Here is a 20,878-nt window from a genome sequence, read left to right as displayed (position 1 = left end):
GTCAACTTCCGGTCTTTTTTCCCCCTCGCGATAAGAAGCAGAGAGCCGGTTGCAGGAGGGTTCTGGCGGGAAAGCCGACTGGAATCTTAGAAGCAGATCTCGCGAGATGTAGGGAGGCTGTAGCTTGTCTAGAGGGGCGGAGGCCCAGAGAGGAACCACGTGGGGACTTCTGGAGCTGAATCTCAGGCGGGCATCCAATTTGGGTCTAGATTGAAGTTGGAGCCGTGGAGATGCGGAAGGAAACACCGCCGCCCCTAGTGCCCCCGGCAGCCCGGGAGTGGAACCTTCCCCCTAATGCTCCCGCCTGTATGGAGCGGCAATTGGAGGCTGCGCGGTACCGGTCTGGTGAGCCTGGGTCCTAGGCCTAGGAATTTCCTTACTCCACCCCGGAGTGCCCCTTCCTGGGAATAAACCTTCCAGCCCGCACCTCGATTCCCCCGCTTGCCAGCCTGACCCCTGCTTCGCTTCGCTGAGCTCACCCCAGCCGTGCCCCGCGTTCCCGGTCTCGGGTCCAGATCCAGCTAGCGGGCTGCTGGGCGGTTACCAGGGAAACGAGCCCTTCCACTCCTCATGCTGACATCTTGTATCTCCTTTAGATGGGGCGCTCCTGCTCGGGGCTTCTAGCCTGAGTGGCCGCTGCTGGGCTGGCTCTCTCTGGCTTTTCAAGGACCCTTGTGCCGCCCCCAACGAAGGTTTCTGCTCTGCTGGAGTCCAGACGGAGGCCGGAGTGGCTGACCTCACTTGGGTAGGGGACCGAGGTATCCTAGTGGCTTCTGATTCAGGTGAGTCACTTGCTCCTCAGCTGTACAGGTGGAGTGGAGGCTTGGGGTATAGGTCGGCTGGGCTCAATTTTTAATGTCCCATACTCGGTGGAGGAATTCCAGGTGAGCTGTTTCAAATCCTAAAAGATGATGTAGTTAAAGTGCTGTACTCAATATGCCGGCAAATTTGGAAAACTCAGCAGTGGCCACGGGACTGGAAAAGGTCAATTTTCATTCCAGTCCCAAAGAAGGGCAATGCCAAAGAATGTTCAAATTCACACGATTGCACTCATTTCACATGCTGGCAAGGTAATGCTCAAAATCCTCCAAGCTAGGCTTCAACAGTTTGTGAACTGAGAAATTCCAGACATTCAAGCTGGATTTAGAAAAGACAGAGGAACCAGAGATCAAATTGTCAACATCCCCTGGATCATAGGAAAACCTAGAGAATTCCAGAAAAACATCTACTGCTTCATTGACTATGCTAATGCCTTTGACTATGTGGATCACAGTAAACTGTGGAAAATTCTTAAAGAGATGGGAATACCAGACTACTTGACCTGATAAACCTTGTATACAGATCAAGAAGCAACAGTTAGAACCGGATGTGGAAAATTAGAATTGGACAGGTTCCAAATTGGGAAAGGAGTATGTCAAGGCTGTTTATTGTTACCCTGCTTATGTAACTTATATGCAGAGTACATCATGGGAAATACCAGGCTGGATGAAGCACAAGCTGGAATCAAGGTTGCCAGGAGAGATATCGATAACCTCAGATAAGCAGATGACACCACCCTTATGGCAGAAAGTGAAGAGTAACTAAAGAGCCTTTTGATGAAGGTGAAAGAGGAGAGTAAAACAGCTGGCTTAAAACTCAACATTCAGAAAACTAAGATCATGGCATCTGGTCCCATCACTTCATGGCAAATAGATGGGGAAACAATGAAAACAGTGGCAGATTTTATTTTCTTGGGCTCCAAAATCACTGTGGATGGTGCCTGCAGCCATGAAATTAAAAGACACTTGCTCCTTGGAAGAAAAGCTACAACAAACCTAGACAGCTTATTAAAAAGCAGAGACATCACTTTGCCCACAAAGGTCCATGTAGTCAAAATGACAGTTTTTTCTAGTCATGCATGGATGTGAGGGTTGGACCATAAAGCAGGCTGAGCTCCAAACAATTAATCCTTTGGAACTGCAGTGCTGGAGAAGACTTTTGAAAGATCAAACGAGTCAATCCAAAAGGAAATCAACCCTGAATATTCTTTGGAAAGGCTAATGCTGAAGCTGAAGCTCCAGTACGTTGGCCAACTGATGCAAAGAGCCAACTCATTGGAAAAGACCCTGATGCTGGGAAAAACTGAAGGCAGGAGGAAAAGGGGACGACAGAGGATTAGATGGTTGGATGGCTTCACTGACTCATCAATGGACTTGAGTTTGAGCAAACTCAAGGAGTTAGTGAAGGACAGGGAAGCCTGGTGTGCTGCAGCCCATGGGGTCACAGAGAGTTCGATGTGACTTAGAGACTGAACAACAGCAACAACATACTCCGTGCTTGGGGGAGCTTGAAGGTTTTGGTCCCAAAGGAGAATAACTGTGTAGGTAGGATATACCTGTCCCAAGATTCTAAATTGGTGGAAATTTCCAGCAAAATTCATAACAAAATTAAGACATGAATGAAACTGTTTTCTCTGTATCCACCCAAGATCAAGGATGATGTTGATCTTAAAGATGATGCTGAAACCAATCTGTGCTCTTTCCATCTCTTCCCAGTTTCTTACATGTCTTCATTCTGCTTTCTTTGTTTTGAATGTCAGACTTAGCAGTGGAGGGTTTCATGTTTTTTTAAAAAAAAGAATAGAGGTTTGGCAGGCATTGCATGGAAGGATAAAGGTGGGACAATTAATGTCCAAATAACTGGGAATATTCAATCATACTAAGCTGTGCTATTCATATCATTGTGGAGATGTCATCCTTGTCTCTCGAGAGCTTAGCATCCTAAAAGTGAAGTGCTGTCTTGGTGTAACCCCAGCTTGTTTCCTTCACTATCTTCCCCACCCTCAACAGGTGCTGTTGAATTGTGGGAGCTGGATGAGAATGAGACGCTCATTGTCAGCAAGTTCTGCAAGTATGAGCACGATGACATCGTGTCTGCAGTCAGTGTCCTGAGCTCTGGCACACATGCTGTCAGTGGTAGCAAAGACTTCTGGTGGGTCCCCGCCCTCATTGCTCCTGTTTCTGGGCCGCCTTTGGGTGTCTTTAGTGTCACATTAGTCTCAATAAGTAATGTTTTGGGAAGCGTCTGCCTCCAATGCCGGAGACCCGGGTTTGATCCCTGGGTCGGGAAGATCGCCTGGAGAAGGAAACGGTAACCCACTCCAGTATTCTTGCCTGGAGAATCCCATGGACGGAGAAGCCTGGTAGGCTACAGTCCACAGGGTCGCAAAGAGTCGGACACGACTGAGCGACAGAACAGAACAGTCTCATTAAGTAATGTTTTGGGCTCATTATAAGAACTCAGTGACTAATTATGGCATACCTGTAAGGTTTCTTGGACTTCACTGGTGGCTCAGATGGTAAAGTGTCTTGTTTACAATGTGGGAGACCTAGGTTTGATCCCTGGGTCAGGAAGATCCTCTGGAGAAGGAAATGGCAACCCACTCCAGTACTCTTGCCTGGAAAATCCCATGGACAGAGGAGCATGGTGGGCTATAGTCCATGGGGTTGCAAAGAGTCAGATACAACTGAGCGACATCACTTTCACTTTCATAAGGTTTTTTATAAGGTTTTCTTAGAGATTTTGCAATCCGTTGTAAAAGTAGACTGTACCAGAAGTCCAGTAGATGACAAAGGTGTAGGAATACATGTTTGAATACATGTGTTTATATATATAGTGTAGGTCAAATTAAGTCTTTGTTTCCTTTTGCTTCTTAGCATCAAGGTTTGGGACCTTGCTCAGCAGATGGTTCTGAATTCATACCGAGGTGAGTGCATCTTCTTTCCTTTTTAGTCCCTGTCTTAGCTATTTTGTTTTTATTCTCTCCTTTGTGCTCTTTGAACTTTCCTTGGATGTCAGTGACACCAATTCTTTGCTCTCCTACCTGGTAGTTTTTTTCAGAAACTATGGTCAAGTCCCAGTGTCAACTCTAGCTCTTAATCTCCCTATATTTTTTTAATTGATAGGCTCATCAACTTCTTGATCACCTGAGGCTCAAACTCCCAGTCCTCTTCCACTCATCCTTTTTCCTTCTATCAGTTGGTCCCCAAGTTCTTTGGAATTTTTTTCCATTTGGTCAGTGACCTTTTCATTTCTTATGCGCCCATTTACAGTCAGTCTTTATCTCACCTAGACCGTGGCACTCATTTCATCTCTTGACCCGTCATCTTTGGTCTTTCATTGGTTTCTTGTGGCTTGCAGGTTAATATCTCAGGTTCATGTCATGGCATTCAAGCCTTTTTACTGTCATTCCTCCTTCAAGCATATCGTGCTATCTAAATTCAATCACTGTACATCTTAGGAATTCTTCAAGTATAAACTCTGATACTCATGAATCTTGAACTTTTTGAGTATTCCTCTCCATAAAATCTCATTTTTGGAGGATGAGAGCCATCATTTTCTGTTAACTTTCCCCTTTTTGCTAACTTTCATTAACAGCACTAGCAGTTAACTTTGTTTGGGGAGCCATTCTTCATGAAGATACTAGATCTTAATGGAGATAATGTGTAGAGCATTAATGTGTGTGTGACTGAAAGACGTAGATGTAAGTGATAACTGGTTCCCTCACTGCCTGTCTCTGCCAATTCTAACTGTGAAGTGTATGATTCAGATATGTGCAAAGCAAAACCACAAACTCACATGTCTCCTGGAGTTTCAGGTAGTTAGACAATGATGTTCAAATGCCAGTGTTCAAAGTCTTCTATACTAACGTTTTGTTTCCTACATATATGATATGTTTTTCTGGCCTATGCTAAATAAACACTTGCCCCTTTCAGCCTTTTTCATTAGTTCTTTTTTAATTTTAAATTAAAAAAAATTGAAGTATAGTTGACTTGGGGCTTCCCTGGTGGCTCAGAGGTTAAAGCGTCTCTGCCTCCAATGAGGGAGACCCAGGTTCGATCCCTGGGTTGGGAAGATCCCCTGGAGAAGGAAACGGTAACCCACTCCAGTATTCTTGCCTGGAGAATCCCATGGACGGAGAAGCCTGGGAGGCTACAGTCCACGGGGTTGCATGGAGTCGGACACGACTGAGCGACGAAACGGAACGGAACGGAACGGATAGTTGACTTGCAGTGTTGTGACAGTTCTTTGTGTTTATTCTTATTCCCCCCACTGATTTCAAATTCCCTAAAGGCAGAGGCACCATGTAGTTTTTCATCTTTCGTTCTCCCCCATGGTGCTTGCCCCAAAGCTTTTTTTCAAGTGAGCAGTATATTCCTGTTCATAATGTTGGCTTTCCGTGGATTCTGTGGAAGGTGGCTTGAACCCACTCTTCTATGTCAAGGCAGAGCCACATCTCTCTTAGAGTATGGTTAAATCACTTTGGAGAAGGTGGTTTCCACAGCCTGTAATTAACATTTAGAGTGACCTTTAACATTCTTAGCATGCAGCCCTAAAAGAATTTTGAAGAACTATATCCTTTCACATGATTTTAAATTAGTACCTAAATACTTGTGTTTGTGGTGTGGCCAAGAAAGGTCAGCCTCCTTCACAGAATTTTACCCAGATGCTCTTTCTTTTGTACTTTGACTCTTATGAAAACCCCCATTTGTTTTATTATTTGGGTTTTTATACTCTGACTATCACACCATGATAAAGTTGGGGGTGGAGGAGAGGTGTGTGTTTCTTCTACACATGGGAGAAGGATGGCTGTGAGAGTAGAGGTCTGCAGTGCTGGCAGACCACAGGCAGCTTCTTAGTTTGGTATGGAAAGAAAACATTGGAGAAATTCCCTTGAAACTCCCAAGTGTCCAGGACTCCCTTGAAGGTCTTTGTGTGCTGCCTGGAGGCGTGTGTGCTTGGGCTGTTCTAGGCTGTCTTTACCGTAAATCCCTCCACCGGTTGGACTCAGCCTTTATCATTCATGTCTTTCAGTTCCATTCAGTTCAGTCGCTCAGTCGTGTCCGATTCTGTGACCCCATGGACTTCAGTATGCCAGGCTCCCCTGTCTATCATGAATTCCTGGAGCTTACTCAAACTCATGTCTTTAGCCGTTCATTTTCCTGCAAGTCTACTGAGGTTTTATAATGCTATCAGCATTTCCTCTTAGGTTTTGTCTCATCCAAACTCTCACGGAATTTTTTGATTTGCATCATAAGTCTAGCTAGGGCCAGTTCTCACAGCCTCCCTCCTACCCCTTGATAGTATCTGGGCTTCTTGATAAGATTGCTTTCATCTCCTCTGTCATACTTCTTGTTCTCTCTCCTCTCCAGCTCACTCTGGGCAGGTTACCTGTGTTGCTGCCTCTCCCCACAAGGATTCCGTGTTTCTTTCATGCGGTGAGGTAAGATATAGCCGCTTTTCCCCTTCCCACCCCTGACCACACCCAAACCCTTTAGACCTAAGTCTAGCATGGACGGACGGCTTCTGGCCAGCAGCTGTTTTTGGACTGTGAAGCCCTTTTTCTATTCCTTCTTCTAGGACAATAGAATTTTACTGTGGGATACCCGCTGTCCAAAGCCAGCATCACAGATGGGTGAGTCTGAGAGCTGGTGGTGGGATGATGGTACTAGGAACCCACCTGGAAGAGACTTTCCTTGGCCAGAGTCAAAGGCAAAGCTCCCAGATGCCCAGTCACTGACGTGAATGATCTAATTGCTTTCTTTCCTGCTGAGGTTCATGTTGTGCGGTGGGTCCCGGGAGGAAGGGCTAGTTCCTGAGGGTGGGGTGATTGATATTTCCTGGATGGGCGAATAAAGGGGCCAGAGTTGTCAACTTCATGCTTTATGTTGAAACTTGCCTGTGACTCAGGTCTGGAAAGAGCAGGAGGCTGATAGGTTGTGAGGATCAAGTCTGAGGATGGGACTGCCTTAGCAGAACTTGGGAAACTGAATAAAGGTGCTCCTGGGATTTAGAGTGACTTCACCACCGAAACTTCTTCTCAAAACTGAGGTCAGAGTTTTGTTCCAGACCCCTCTTCTCTCCTTCACAGGCTGCAGTGCCTCTGGCTACCTTCCTACCTCCCTGACTTGGCATCCTCAGCAGAGTGAAGTCTTTGTCTTTGGTAAGGCAGCATGTCCAACTGTGTGTTGACTCTGGGAAGGGGAGAATAAGCAAGAAAGCTCACTCCGTAGTACACGAGGCTCTGGCTGCTCAGTCTATCAGCACACTTGAGCACTCAGTGAATTATGCTAATGGGGGTGTGTGGAGGTAGGATGATCCAAAAGGAGTTTTAGTTTAGCTTTAAAGAACATGATAATTTTTATCCTAGTAGATTTGATTCCAGATTGTTTGCTGTGGCTCTTATATTCATGGCTAGAAGTCAGTGGGCCACAAAGCAAGAGGATTGTTACATAGGGAATCCTATTGTATAGTAGGGAATAGTGGTGCTAACATGGTGATCTGGCTGTGTATACTGTGACGTAGTTTGTGGTTAACACAACGGTTATCTCATCCAATAGTTTTAATTTTCACAACCCTCAAATGACTAATTATTCCTACTTTACCAAAGAGGAAATGGATGCTCAGAATGGTTAACTTTTTCAAGAATGAAGAACCAGCATTCAAATACAGATCTGGCTGAGTCCAAAGCCCATTTTCTTAACCCCCTTGACATCTCCTTCTTCCTTCAGGTGATGAGAATGGGACTGTCTCCCTTGTGGACACCAAGAATGCAAGCTGTGCCCTCAGCTCTGTTGTGCACTCCCAGAGTGTCACTGGGCTGGTGTTCTCCCCACACAGGTACTGCTCTTCGTCATCAAGGGCCTGATAGATATGAAAGGGAAGAGTGAGGGAGAATACTTGTGTTGGCATAGCATTAGCTGATTGGGGGGCTCCTTAAAACAGGTGCTGTTTTAGCTGAAGACCTTAATAAGTGAAAGATCTCTTAAGACTGTAGTCTGTTTTTTGAGTTGTATGGTCTCTGACTGCCAATGGCTAAAACATGGTCTTGTTCCTGCTCAACTCGCCAAATGACTGATACTATGGGCTTCTAGGGCTGTGTGGTTGGAAATCCTGTGTTTCTGGGTTATTGCTGAAGCTACAGGGAGAGACCAGATGGCATGGTTATTTGCAAAGATGGCTGTCAGCCCTAGCTTTGCTCCATTTTCCTCGTCTTCCCTTGGAACTTGTACTGTAGACTTGAGTGGTAGTCAGGCTTTAAACCAAAGTGGGGATCAAGCTACCTTCTCTGGTCACTTCAGAGTGGGGTTTGGGGACTGCCCAGTCAGATTTTGTCTGGATACCTACGGACTTATCTTTCGCAACCTTCTTCTTCTCTCCTAGTGCTCCCTTCCTGGCCTCTGTCAGTGAGGACTGCTCCCTTGCTGTGCTGGACTCAGGCCTTTCTGAGGTGTAAGTGTGACACGGACCCTGTGATCAGGAGTCACGGAGGGAACAGCAGATGGCTGGGTCTTTTTACCCTTTGAAAAAGCATGTTGTCTTTTTTAGGAAGACTTAGTGATGGGCTCCGTCTATGGGGTCACACAGAGTCGGACACGACTGAAGTGACTTAGCAGCAGCAGTGATGGAAGCAGGCTAGCTGTTGACTGTCTCCCTGTTCCAGGGACTGACTTCCAAGCTCTGTGCCTGGTAGAGGAATGTGGTGTTGGGTGGAATTCCTGAGCCTGGCATTCCAGTGATCTCTCAGAAAGGGACACCGTGTGCTTTGTGCACAAAGTACCACGTGTAGGAATGCAGCCTGCTCTAGGATAAAAGGCCCCAGACACAAGATCCAAGGGTACCACCTCCTTACCACGAGATGCCGACTGACACTGACTCACATCATACCCTTGCTCTAGCTGTCATTTCTTCTATGAAAATAGGGCATTGGATTGGATGATGGAGTCTTCTTTTTGTGGCTACACTGCTGGCCTGATGACTAGGTCATATATGGTGAAGAGGGGTGTCTTTCCATTTCTTCTTTTTTCTTCTGTCTCATACTAAGCCCAAACTTTTCTTTGTTCTCTTGTAGGTTTAGAAGCCGAGCCCACAGAGACTTTGTGAGAGATGCTACTTGGTCCCCACTCAATCACTCCCTTCTTACCACAGTGGGCTGGGACCATCAGGTCATCCACCATATCCTGCCCACAGAACCTCTCCCAGAGCCTGGACCTAAGAGTGCTGCTGAGTAGATTGGATTTCAGACAAGAAGTGAATCCCCCATGAGTATCCACACCCTTTGCCCCTGCCCTCTCAATTAATGAGACAACAGAGGAGCCTTATGCAGTATATTGGTACACCACATCTGTGCAGTTAAAAGGCGCTGTGTCTCAGCCTGGGGGAGGCTGGATCCTGGGGTCCTGTAGTCAGGGAAGAAAAACTCCCTTGAACATGGATGTTTGTGTGTCTGAGTGTGTGTGTAGATACGTAGTCTTTGTAAGCGGGGGGAGGGAGAAAAATATCCATCTCGTGTCTTTCCCAGAGCCCAATCCTCCCCACACCCTAAAAATTAGCAAGGGATTTTTATGCTTCCCATTGTAGCTGTGCATTAGGAATTGGCCATGTCTGAGTGAGGTACGGGATGTGGGCATTCCTAGATTCTCGGAAGCTGCTCATAGAGATAGGAGCGACTTTATTTTTTTTTATAGAGCTTAATTCAGCTTTATCATGAGCAGTACTTCCATTTACATCCAGTCCAGCCCACCTTAAGGAAGAGCCAGGACACTCACCACAGTTTTATGCATCTCCTTGTTAAACCGAGGCAGAAGTCCAGTTTTTAGCTGAATGAGAAGTTTGGCTGGTACCTGTGTAATGCCCCCTCACTACCGCCACCCCCATGGAGTTGTGTTGATGAGGATGGATGTATTTTTATCTTAGGTGCCATAGAAGAGGTTCAGGATGGAGAGCTTAAAAGCATTTCCGTTAAAAACTGACATAGACCTACATAGGAATGTCTGCCACTTTCCCACCCGAAAACAGCCTGGGGCCTGACCTTTTTTGCCTCTGGGTCCCTATCACTGGACACAGGAGACCTGAATGCTATTTTGGGGGACTCTGAAGAGTTTAAATACAGCATCAGAGAGAGAAGTACCGGTCAGTGAAATAAAAAGTTGATTCATCGTTGGCTTGTCTCTTGAAGCATGTGTGTTATGTGCAGTTAGACGTGTCACTTACGAGAGTCATCAAGGTATCTATCTTAGAGCCCGTTACTTTTTCGTGTACTTCCCCAACCCCCGAGAGGAGCCAGTTGAAACTTAAGGAAAATATTTGTTAACTGGCTTGGTGGCTGCTGCCACTTAGAAGTTATGGATCAGTTACTGATTGTATTGAAACTAAATTAAATCAATTATGTACTTTTGTGCTTTGCAAGTTTTGTTTAGCTAAAATCTCATGAAACTGGGGTAGATTCATGGGCGAAGTATTTATAAGTAAAGCTGCTGTGTTTCAGCCTTGCTGAGCATGAGCTCTGGTCTCACAATTACCCTCAAGTAAAAACATGGGACTTTGTTATTAGGTGGTCTACCTATTGGGTTTGGGGAGAGGTGAGAATGAAACCTTCACTGTTCTTCCATGTGACTTTAGAGAGGTAATAGGGTGTGTTGATAGAAACTCTTAAGTTCTTCCTGGAGATAAAAGCTTAAAATTTGTAATCTCTTATTAGAGTGAGGTAGGTAGGAATTAAATTTGCATAGGCCTGTTCCTCATGGACTTCGAATAGTGGAGAGAAAACTTAGTGAAAGATAATCCAGGGAAATGAATACATTGTGTCAAGGTGGTTAAAATGACACCGAAGGAGAAAACCTAGAGTTTGAAGAACCATATTACTTAATGTAAAAAATATTAGGATTCAGATAAACCTGTGCTGATGAGAATGATTCCATCCATGATTATCACCAAGACATTTGCAAATGTAATCAAAGTCATGTTAGAAATGATCGTCACAGCTTTGGTTGACTGTCTACTATGGTGAGAAAAAAGATGGTTCAAGATAGAAGGTGACCTCAGAATAATCAGAAATGTACTATCACATGTGAGGTTATTCACTAGTCTTTTACTCGAGAATAGTGTCAGTAGCAGGAGCACAGATTTGCTGATAACAGGTGGAAATGGGCTCATTTTGTTTTGTTTCAAACCATACACACATCTATTTTGTGTTTAATTTCACTGGTTCACATGTCTGAACACCTGCAGTAAATCTGTCTCCCTGTTTTTATTGTCCTCAGTCTGAAGTCCACTAACCTGGCTGACTGTATACCACTGCTGATTTCTAGCACTCAGGACAGCAGACACAGGTTGGCTCAAGTACTGTTTCAGGTAGCTCCAGACATCAGGTTCATTCTCCAGGACCTGTCCTGCCCCACAGGACAGTAGGAGGCTTGTCTTTAATTATTAGCTCTGTAGGCATTACCTGCTGATTCACAGTCTCACTGAGGCAGCAGAATCAGCCAAGCTCCGACTGGGCTTCCAGTCACGTCCTCTGGGCAGTGTGGTAGGGCGCAGGTTGGGAGAGTGAGAGTGGGGGATGTATACAGTTATCTTTCACTCGGTCACGGGGGCTTCAGAGCTTCCTTGCCACATCGAGACCTGAAAATGGGCTCAGTTTTTAAAAGGCAGATTTGTGGCATTTGGACAGCATAAGCAATATTAGTATTTCCGTGGTTGCTTGACTTGTATCTACAAACTAAAAGAATAGGGAAAGAAAAAGAAAAGCTCATTCCAAACTCTTATGTGAGCATTTCTTTCAGTAAGATACACACCAAATATTTGTATGCAGTCTAGGGAAGTTTCAGGGCATCTAAGGAGAGCCAACATAGTGTGAAAAGCTGAAAGAATTCACATCAAATTGCTGTTTATAGCAAGTTTCTTGCTGCCAACATCTGGGTTACACTGAACTTTAGAATCACTTGTGCAGGGAACTGATTTTGTTCCCCAAAAGGGTAAGGACGCTCTAATCTGATTTTTGAGGTGAGTAAAGTTTCTGACGAGCATCAGCAGTCTGTATAGCTTGATTTTGGAAGAGTAAGCAGACCAGTTTTGAACCCCAACATTTCCTTACTGATTTCTCTATCACAAATAGATAGCTGTGGAGTTTTTCATCTTCATTGTATGGCTGTAGGACTTGTACTATCCAGAGAGTGAAGGAGGTGCAGAGATAACTCATTTTAAGTTACAGAGGTATTTAAGGTACAATTGCTGATCCTAAAATCTGTTATCATCTGGAGTAAGGTTTACTGTAGTCCTCAACATATTCTGAAAACTCTGCTTGTCTTGTAAATGATGTTCTGCTGCTTCAGTATATAATAGATCATCAAAATTTGAAAGGTCAGTAATAAAGGGCTTCACCTCCAAACATCATCCTTTTAACTTTCTGGTGTGAGCTCAGCTGGCGCTGCTGGGTGAGAGTTCCTTCAGTGAATGTAGATGTTTCATTATCACTGTGATGTTGGGTATCAGATACAGGTATACTTCACTTTGGGATGAACCACGTTATATGCATTAAGAGCTTCAGTATCAAGCTAAAATTTTCCATTCCAATAGTAACTCTTATCTGGGATCTTAGGTGAAAGGAATGAAGCTTGTTTGAATCAGAAAACGTGCTTTACATGTACAAGCTAAATCTACTTCAAGCTCTGCAGATTTTTAACAAGCAACTTGTGTCTCACAGAAGCCCTCTGATTAGGTCAGAAACTGCCTGATGTTCAGTCCCCTGTCCATTATCCAATGTCAGTTTGCCCAGCAGAGTTTGCATTAATGCCACCCTTGACTTCAGCTCCTGGAGATGCAGCGTCTTGTGCCCAATGCCAACCCTGGGCCCCTGTTGCAGACTTCACTTGGCAAAGTCAATGTATACCTTTTTGTTTTCTCTCAGTTGTTTTTTAAACAACATTAAGGTAAAATACAAAATTTTAAGTATATAATTCATTGGCATTAAGTACATTTATGTTGTGCAACCAACATCCCTCATCCCAAATTGAAACTTTGTATCCATTAAACAACTCTTCTCCCAGACCTTGACAACCACCCTTCTACTTTCCTGTCCATGAATTTGACTGTTACAGGTACTTCATATGAGTGGAATTATACAGTGTTTTTCCTATGTGTCTTATCATTTGATTTGCTAAGGTGTTGCCTTGCTCCTCAAAATGTGGTCCATGGACCAAGCAGCGTTAGCATCATCTGGAACTTGTTAGAAGCCAAAAAAAAAAAAAAAAGAAGATCTTCCCTGATGAAGTGACATTTGGATTGAGTCCTAAAGGTTGAATGTGGAGTCGCTGCTGCTTGGGGCTGGGGAAGAATTCCGGATGTGTGAGTCTTGCTGTAGAAGGAGCTTGGAGTTCCCTAGAGAAGGAGGTATTGCAACTAGGGTTAAATGGAGGTGGAGGGTGCAGGATAAAAATGAGGCTACTTGCCACTGGATGGTGGGTCTGTGAGCCACGCTGAGGATCTCAAAGCAGTAACATGTTGGAAGTGCCTTTGACATGGATTCCATTGCTGTGCTTTGTGGAGAAGAGACTACGGAAGCTTAAAGGTGACGATGTTTTTTTTTTTTTTTTTGGTGACGATGTCTTTATGAGTTTTTTTTGTTTTTTATTTTCTTTGATCTCAGCCAATAGGGTGTAGGCAGCTGAACTACACTTGGCCATTTGGCTATTCCCATGTTGGACTTAAATCTGGAGGCAGAGCTGCAAAGATTAAAAGAATGGTTATGTGAGAATGATGAGGACAGCTCAGTAGCAGCAATACCAAAGCCAGCAGTAGAATTCCTAACCAGACTTCCCATGGCAGGACTCTGGCAATGTTTGTGGTTTTTTTTTTTTTAAGTTGAAGGATAATTGCTTTACAGAATTTTGTTGTTTTCTGCCAAATTGTTGTTGTTGTTTTTAATAAATATTCTTTCTTGGATCCTGGCTTTGTTTTAAGATTGATTCTTGATGTTGAGCTGTATGAACTGTTTATAAATTTTGGAAATTAACTGCATATTCATTTGCAAATATTCTCTCCCCTTCAGTAGGTTTTTGTTTCATTTTGTTGATTTCCTTTGCTGTGCAAAAGCTTTTGATTAGGTCCTATTTATTTTTGCTTTTATTTCTTTTGCCTTTAGAGACAGATCTAAAAAAATATTGCCATTTATGTCAAAGAGTATTCTATTTCTCTTCTAGGAGTTCTGTGGTCTCAGGTCTCACATTTAGGTCGTTAATCCATTTTGAAGTTATGTTTGCATATCGTAGTTGAGAAAGTTCTAATTTCATTCTTTTGCATGTAGCTGTCCAGTTTTCTCAGCACCATTTATTAAACTGACTATCTTTTCTCTATTGTATATTCTTGACTCCTTTGTTGTAGATTGACAAAGTGTGTGGATTTATTTCTGGGCTGTCTATCCTGTTCCATTGATCTATGTGTCTGTTTTTGTGCCAGAACTATACTACTTTGATTAATGTAGCTTTGTAGTATGGTCTGACGTCATAGAGTATGATACCTTCAGCCTAGTTATTTTTTCTCAAGATTGCTTTGGCTACTTGGGTCATTTGTGGTTACTTGTTCTTAGTTCTGTGGAAAATGTCATTGGTATTTTGATAGGTATTGCATTACTATTTTAGATTCCCTTCAGTAATATGGATGTCTTAATGTGTTAATTCTTCTAGTCCAAGAACATGGGATATCTTTCCATTTCTTTGTGGTATTTTCAGATTCCTTCATCAGTGTTTTATAGTTTTCAGAATGTATGTATTTCACGTCCCTGGTTAAGTTAATTCCTAGTTGTTAATACTTAATTATTTTTGATGTGATTGTAAATGGAATTGTTTCTCCTTAATTTTTCTTTATTTCCATAATTTTCATTATTACAAAGAACCCAATTAAAAGTGGACAGAAGACCTGAAAAGACATTTTTACATAAAGATATTTAGATGGCCAACAGGCACGTGAAAAACAGCTCAACATCACTAATTATCAGAGAAATACAAATCAAAACCACAATGAGATGCCACCTCACTCTTGTCAGAATGGTTATCACCAAAAAGTCTACAAATAGCAAATGTTGGTGAGGATATAGAAGAAAGGAAATCTTGGTACAGTGTTGGTGGGATTGTGAATTGATGTAGTCATTATGGAAGATAGTATGCAAGTTTCTCAACTAAAAATAGAACTACAATAGGATCCAGGAATTCCACTCCTGGCTATGTATCCAAAGAAAACAAAAGCACTAATTTGAAAAGAGTCTTGCTCCTTAATGATCATAGCATTATTTACAGTAGCCAAGGTATGGAAGCAACCTTAATGTCCATCAACAAGTGAATCCGTCCATGGAATTTCCCAGGCAAGAATACTGGAGTGAGTTGCTGTTTCCTTCTCCACAGGATCTTCCTGATCCAGGGATCGAACCCGTGTCTCCTGCAGTGCATGCAGATTCTTATAGTCTGAGCCATCAGAAAAGCCTGAATGGATAAAAAAAAGCTGTGATATATTTACATACAATGGAATTTTACTCAGCCATAAAATGAAATTCTGCCATTTACAGTAATGTGATGGACCTAGAGAGAATAATGCTTGGTGAAATGTTAGATGGATAAAAACAAATACTCTTTTGTTATCACTTACAGGTGTAATCTAAAAAATAAAACAAATGAATATGTATAACAAAACAGATAGACTTGCAGATATAAAGAACAAACTAGTGGTTACATGGAGAGGAGGAAGAGAGGGAGGGGCGAGATAGGGGTATGGGATTAACAGACACAAAATACTATGTATAAAATAAATAATCAACAGGGACATATTAGCACAGGGACATAGAGCCATTCTTTTGTAATAACTTTAAATGGACTTTAACCTTTGAAAATATTGAACCACTGAAGCTAATATTATAAATCAGCTATATCTTAAAAGAAAAAAAAGACTGGTTGTACAACATGCCCATTGATTCCAACAGGCTTCCCTCTGAATTCCTGTTTGCAATGATTTAGCCAGAGTTGCTGTCTGTTGTTTGCAGCTCCACCACCCTGGCAACTACTGTCTTGGTCAGTGGGGAACAACTGACCCACATGAAGAACAGCTAGTGCATGTTCTGTGAGGTTGGAAGTGAAGTAGAAGCTGTTGTCAGAGTTATGGAGTTGTTCTGCAAGCTCATCACTGTCATCAGGAGTAACAGCCTCTCTCTGTTGGTTTCTGTGAAGGGTATTTTTTTTCTTGTTCGGATTGTGCTCTGCTGATTCCACCTCCCCTTCCCCAACAGTCTTTCTGGTCCCCTTCCATTCTTGTGTGCTGTCAGAGGTTGAGTAGCTGCTTGTTACAGTGGACTTCACTAATAGTGTAGCAGGTGCATTTGGCTGTCTAACATCTATTTTCCCTCCTTCTTCCATCTTTACTAACAGAACTTTGATCTTGTCCAGACACAGGTGGCCCTGTCCTATAGAGAAGAAACACATTAGGGAAGAATTTGGGTCTTGGATGCTGCTGCTGAACAACTGAATTAAGCAGTGCTGATTAATCCACCTCTTCTGGGTTTCTGTTAATGTGAGTTAATAAGTTTTCATTTTGTTTGAATGTATCTGGTAAAGTTTTTGTTGTACCTAACAAATGCAAATAGTTAATGACGCATTATATTTTTGAGTGTGTACATGCATGCTCAGTCACTTCACTTGTGTTTGACTTTTTACGACCCTGTGGACTGTAGCCCACTGGGCCTTTCTGTCCATGGGATTTTCCAGGAAAGAATACTGGAGTGGGTTGCCATTTCCTTCTCGAGGAGATCTTCCTGACCTAAGGATCGAACCCATGTCTCCTGTGTCTCTTGCATTGCAGGCAAATTCTTTACTACTGAGCTCTGGGGAAGCTCCATATTTTTGTATATGTGTCCTTTAAACACTCTATTTAAAGTAAGACTTTTAATGATCTGAATACTCTGAAAGATAATCATTGTTTTAATGTTATAGAAAAAACAGGCTCATAAATAATAAGCAACACGATTGAAGTTTATATGGTATATCAGGTAGTATCCTAAGGAAAACAGATGTACATTCAAATTAAGGTAATTTGAGCAGGGTTTATTTACAAAGAGACTAATTACAGAGTTTTGGGAGTGGTGTAGGGGAGCCACAGGCTTCCCAAGTGGCACAGTGGTAGAGAGCCTGCCTGCCAATGTAGGAGACGCAGGAGACATGGGTTCGATTCCTGAGTTGAAAAGAACCCCTGGAACAGGGTGTGGCAACCCACTCCAATATTCTTGCCTGGGAAATTATGTGGACAGTGAAGCCTGGCTGGCTACAGTCCATGGGGTTTCAAAGAGTCGGTCATGACTAAGGCTGAACTTGCACGCACACACATAGGGGAACCACAGAGCTGGTGTAGGAAGCCAGGGCTAGAACAGTGGAGCTGTTCCAGGAAGAGGTTATCTGACGCTGGAAGAAGAGTCAGTTAGAGCAGTCTTCCTTGAGAGGAGCAGTGACCCTTGATGGAGAGATATAGTCACCTTGATGTGACTTTACAGGGAAAGATCAGGGGAGTAAACACCCTGACCTCACTCTACCCTCCAGTCAAGCAGAGCCTACTGAGCTAATTGGATGTAGTCCAAACAGACTGACTTCCAGGGTCAGAGAGCAAGGTGGAGGAGGATGGGGAGGTCAGGGATGATTGGGAGGCTTTTTAGTTCCTCTTCACTTTCTGCCATAAGGGTGGTGTCATCTGCATATCTGAGGTGATTGATATTTCTCCCAGCAATCTTGATTCCAGCTTGTGCTACTTCCAGCCCAGCGTTCCTCATGATGTACTCTGCATATAAGTTAAATAAGCAAGGTGACAATATACAGCCTTGACGTACTCCTTTTCCTATTTGGAACCAGTCTGTTGTTCCATGTACAGTTCTGACTGTTGCTTCCTGACCTGCATACAGGTTTCTCAAGAGGCAGGTCAGGTGGTCTGGTATTCCCATCTCTTTCAGAATGTTCCACAGTTTATTGTGATCCACACAGTCAAAGGCTTTGGCATAGTCAATGAAGCAGAAATAGATGTTTTTCTGGAACTCTTGCTTTCTCCATGATCCAGCGGATGTTGCCAATTTGATCTCTGGTGCCTTTGCCTTTTCTAAAAGGCAACAGATGAAACTGTTGTTTAAATATAAGGTCATAAGGGATGAGTAGATACCTAATCTCTGGTTTGTAATGGAATTAAAAGGATAAGAACAGGAACAACAATGAAAGCAATTGTGCTTTAACCAGGATGTTTCATCCTTGGGATTATTAATTATCAATATTGGATAATTCTTTGCTGTGGGGGTCTGTCTTGTGCATTGTAGGACGACTAGCTGCATCCCTGGCTTTACCCACCTGGTCCTAGTAGCACTCATGCCTCCACTGTGACAACCAAAAATTATCTCCAGACATAGCCATATGTCCTATGAGGGGCAAATTATTGCCCAGTTGAGAACACTGGCTTAAAAGGCAAAGAAAGAGGCTATTGCATGGATATGCAGTAACATGGATGTGTTCCAAATAATGGTCATTTTGTTTTGTTTTTTCTTTGCTGTTATTAATAAACCTGCAGTGAACATACTTTCTTAGTCTACTTGGGGGCAGATATATGTATATGGCAAATTTGTGGAAATGAAGTTGCTGGACTATAGGGTGTGTTTAGAATTATGTTCTCAAAATGACTTCTAAGGAGATCGGATAGGTTTTACCTTTCAGTTCAGTTCAGTAGCTCAGTCGTGTCCAACTCTTTGCGACCCCATGAATCACAGAACGCCAGGCATCCCTGTCCATCACCAACTCCCGGAGTACACTCAAACCATCGAGTCGGTGATGCCATCCAGCCATCTCATTCTCTGTTGTCCCCTTCTCCTCCCACCCCCAATCCTTCCCAGCATCAGAGTCTTTTCCAGTGAGTCAACTCTTTGCATGAGGTGGCCAAAGTATTGGAGTTTCAGCTTTAGCATCAGTCCTCCCAATAAACACCCAGGACTGATCTCCTTTAGAGTGGACTGGTTGGATCTCCTTGCAGTTCAAGAGACTCTCAAGAGTCTTCTCCAGCACCACAGTTCAAAAGCATCAATTCTTCGGCGATCAGCTTTCTTCACAGTCCAACTCTCACATCCATACATGACCACGGGAAAAGCCATAGCCTTGACTAGAAGGACCTTTGTTGGCAAAGTAATGTCTCTGCTTTTTAATATGCTATCTAGGTTGGTCATAACTTTCCTTCCAAGGAGAAAGCGTCTTTTAATTTTATGACTGCAGTCAGCATCTGCAGTGATTTTGGAGCCCGAAAAAATAAAGTCTGACACTGTTTCCACTCTTTCCCCATCTATTTCCCATGAAGTGATGGGACCAGATGCCATGATCTTAGTTTTCTGAATGTTGAGCTTTAAGCCAACTTTTTCACTCTCCTCTTTTACTTTCCTCAAGAGGCTTTTTAGTTCCTCTTCACTTTCGGCCATAAGGGTGGTGTCATCTGCATATCTGAGGTTACTGATATTTCTCCTGGCAATCTTTATTCCAGCTTGTGCTTCCCCCAGCCCAGCATTTTTCATGATGTACTCTGCATATAAGTTAAATAAGCAGGGTGACAACATACAGCCTTGATGTACTCCTTTTCCTATTTGGAACCAGTCTGTTGTTCCATGTTCAGTTCTAAATGTTGCTTCCTGACCTGCACATAGGTTTCTCAAGAGGCTGGTCAGGTGGTCTGGTATTCCCATCTCTTTCAGAATTTTCCACAGTTTGTTGTGATCCACACAGTCAAAGGCTTTGGCCTAGTCAATGAAGCAGAAATAGATGTTTTTCTGGAACTCTCTTGCTTTCTCCGTGATCCAGCAGATGTTGGCAATTTGATCTCTGGTTCCTCTGCCTTTTCTAAAACCAGCTTGAACATCTGGAAGTTCATGGTTCACGTATTGCTAAAGCCTGGCTTGGAGAATTTTGAGCATGACTTTACTAGCGTGTGAGATGAGTGCAGTTGGGCGGTAGTTTGAGCATTCTTTCTTTACTACTGTATTAAAATATTCCTTTTTGAATTGCCTCAATTTTTACACTTAAATAATATGGAGATCAGTCCTGGGTATTCATTGGAAGGACTGATGCTAAAGCTGAAACTCCAATACTTTGGCCACCTCATGCGGAGAGTTGACTCACTGGAAAAGACTCTGATGCTGGGAAGGATTGGGGGCGGGAGGAGAAGGGGACAACAGAGAATGAGATGGCTGGATGGCATCACCGACTCGATGGACATGAGTCTGAGTGAACTCCGGGAGTTGGTGATGGACAGTGAGGCCTGGCATGCTGTGATTCATGGGGTCGCAAAGAGTCGGACACAATTGAGTGACTGAACTGAACTGAACTGAATATCTATGAAATCATGGGACTTTGGGATAGTAAACATTTTCTAGTAGACATTAAAATTAATACATAAATATTAAACTAAAATATCCTAATGTACAACCAAAAATCTTTTATAGTAAATATTGGGGAACAATGCTTTAGTTCATCTCCTTCATTTTAGAGATGTGGTAAAGCTCTTTCAAGTTTACACTGACCTGTAGTCAACACTCCTTGTGTTCTTATATTATTTAACCAGTTGCTTTTGTTTTAGTCATATTTCTCTAATTCTTCCACATGAGAATCATGAAAAATGTTGCCAAATGCTTTGTTAAACCCAAAGCCCTTCCCATCTGTGATCTTGCCCTCATCTAGTAGAATGCTGTAGAATATGGGAGGGGTTGTTTGCTGTGAAATTTCTTCAGCAGGTCACCTGAAAGACATTTCTACGTGTCTTTTCTTATTTCATGAGACCAGGCTAAGCATTGGGAAGGAGTGTTTTCTAAGTATCTGTGTGGGTGTGTAAAGATACAAAGCAGTGGTTGTATTTTGACAGCAAGAACTCGAGGAGGTTTGGGAGTGACCGGAGCGACATGGCACAGTGGTTTTCAACATAGCCCAGCAGTTCACTGTTCATCATCTCCTACACACAGAGCTTTAGTTGCCCACTCTTTGGCACAGTCACCCCTGAATGAAGAAAAGGTCATTCCTGG

The 20,878-nt window shown here is 43.1% G+C and overlaps 1 protein-coding gene across 1 annotated transcript; it reads left to right on the top strand.

Moving 5' to 3' along the window:
* The first annotated feature begins 55 nt into the window (after positions 1-55).
* Positions 56-10,216, top strand: WDR77 (WD repeat domain 77). The gene is made up of 10 exons (XM_055402672.2): positions 56-345; positions 597-782; positions 2,829-2,970; positions 3,696-3,745; positions 6,192-6,262; positions 6,400-6,454; positions 6,911-6,982; positions 7,551-7,659; positions 8,203-8,271; positions 8,891-10,216. Exons 1-10 carry the CDS (start codon positions 231-233, stop codon positions 9,048-9,050), a joined length of 1,029 nt encoding a protein of 342 aa, XP_055258647.2. The 5' UTR covers positions 56-230; the 3' UTR covers positions 9,051-10,216.
* The last annotated feature ends 10,662 nt before the right edge of the window (positions 10,217-20,878 follow it).

Source organism: Moschus berezovskii, chromosome 4 (assembly GCF_049115385.1).
Source record: "Moschus berezovskii isolate FMDL1 chromosome 4, NW_MosBer_1.0, whole genome shotgun sequence".
Lineage (NCBI taxonomy): Eukaryota > Metazoa > Chordata > Mammalia > Artiodactyla > Moschidae > Moschus > Moschus berezovskii.
Note: the sequence above shows the minus strand (reverse complement) of the source record. Positions and strands in the feature narration are given on the sequence as shown.

Bases quoted from the DNA above. Each gene is read 5' to 3' on its own strand.
- WDR77 (XM_055402672.2), top strand. From the start codon at position 231: ATGCGGAAGGAAACACCGCCGCCCCTAGTGCCCCCGGCAGCCCGGGAG. The intron at 3,746-6,191 runs GTGAGTGCATCT...TCTCCTCTCCAG, and splicing joins GGTTCTGAATTCATACCGAG to CTCACTCTGGGCAGGTTACC. The intron at 6,983-7,550 runs GTAAGGCAGCAT...TTCTTCCTTCAG, and splicing joins GAGTGAAGTCTTTGTCTTTG to GTGATGAGAATGGGACTGTC.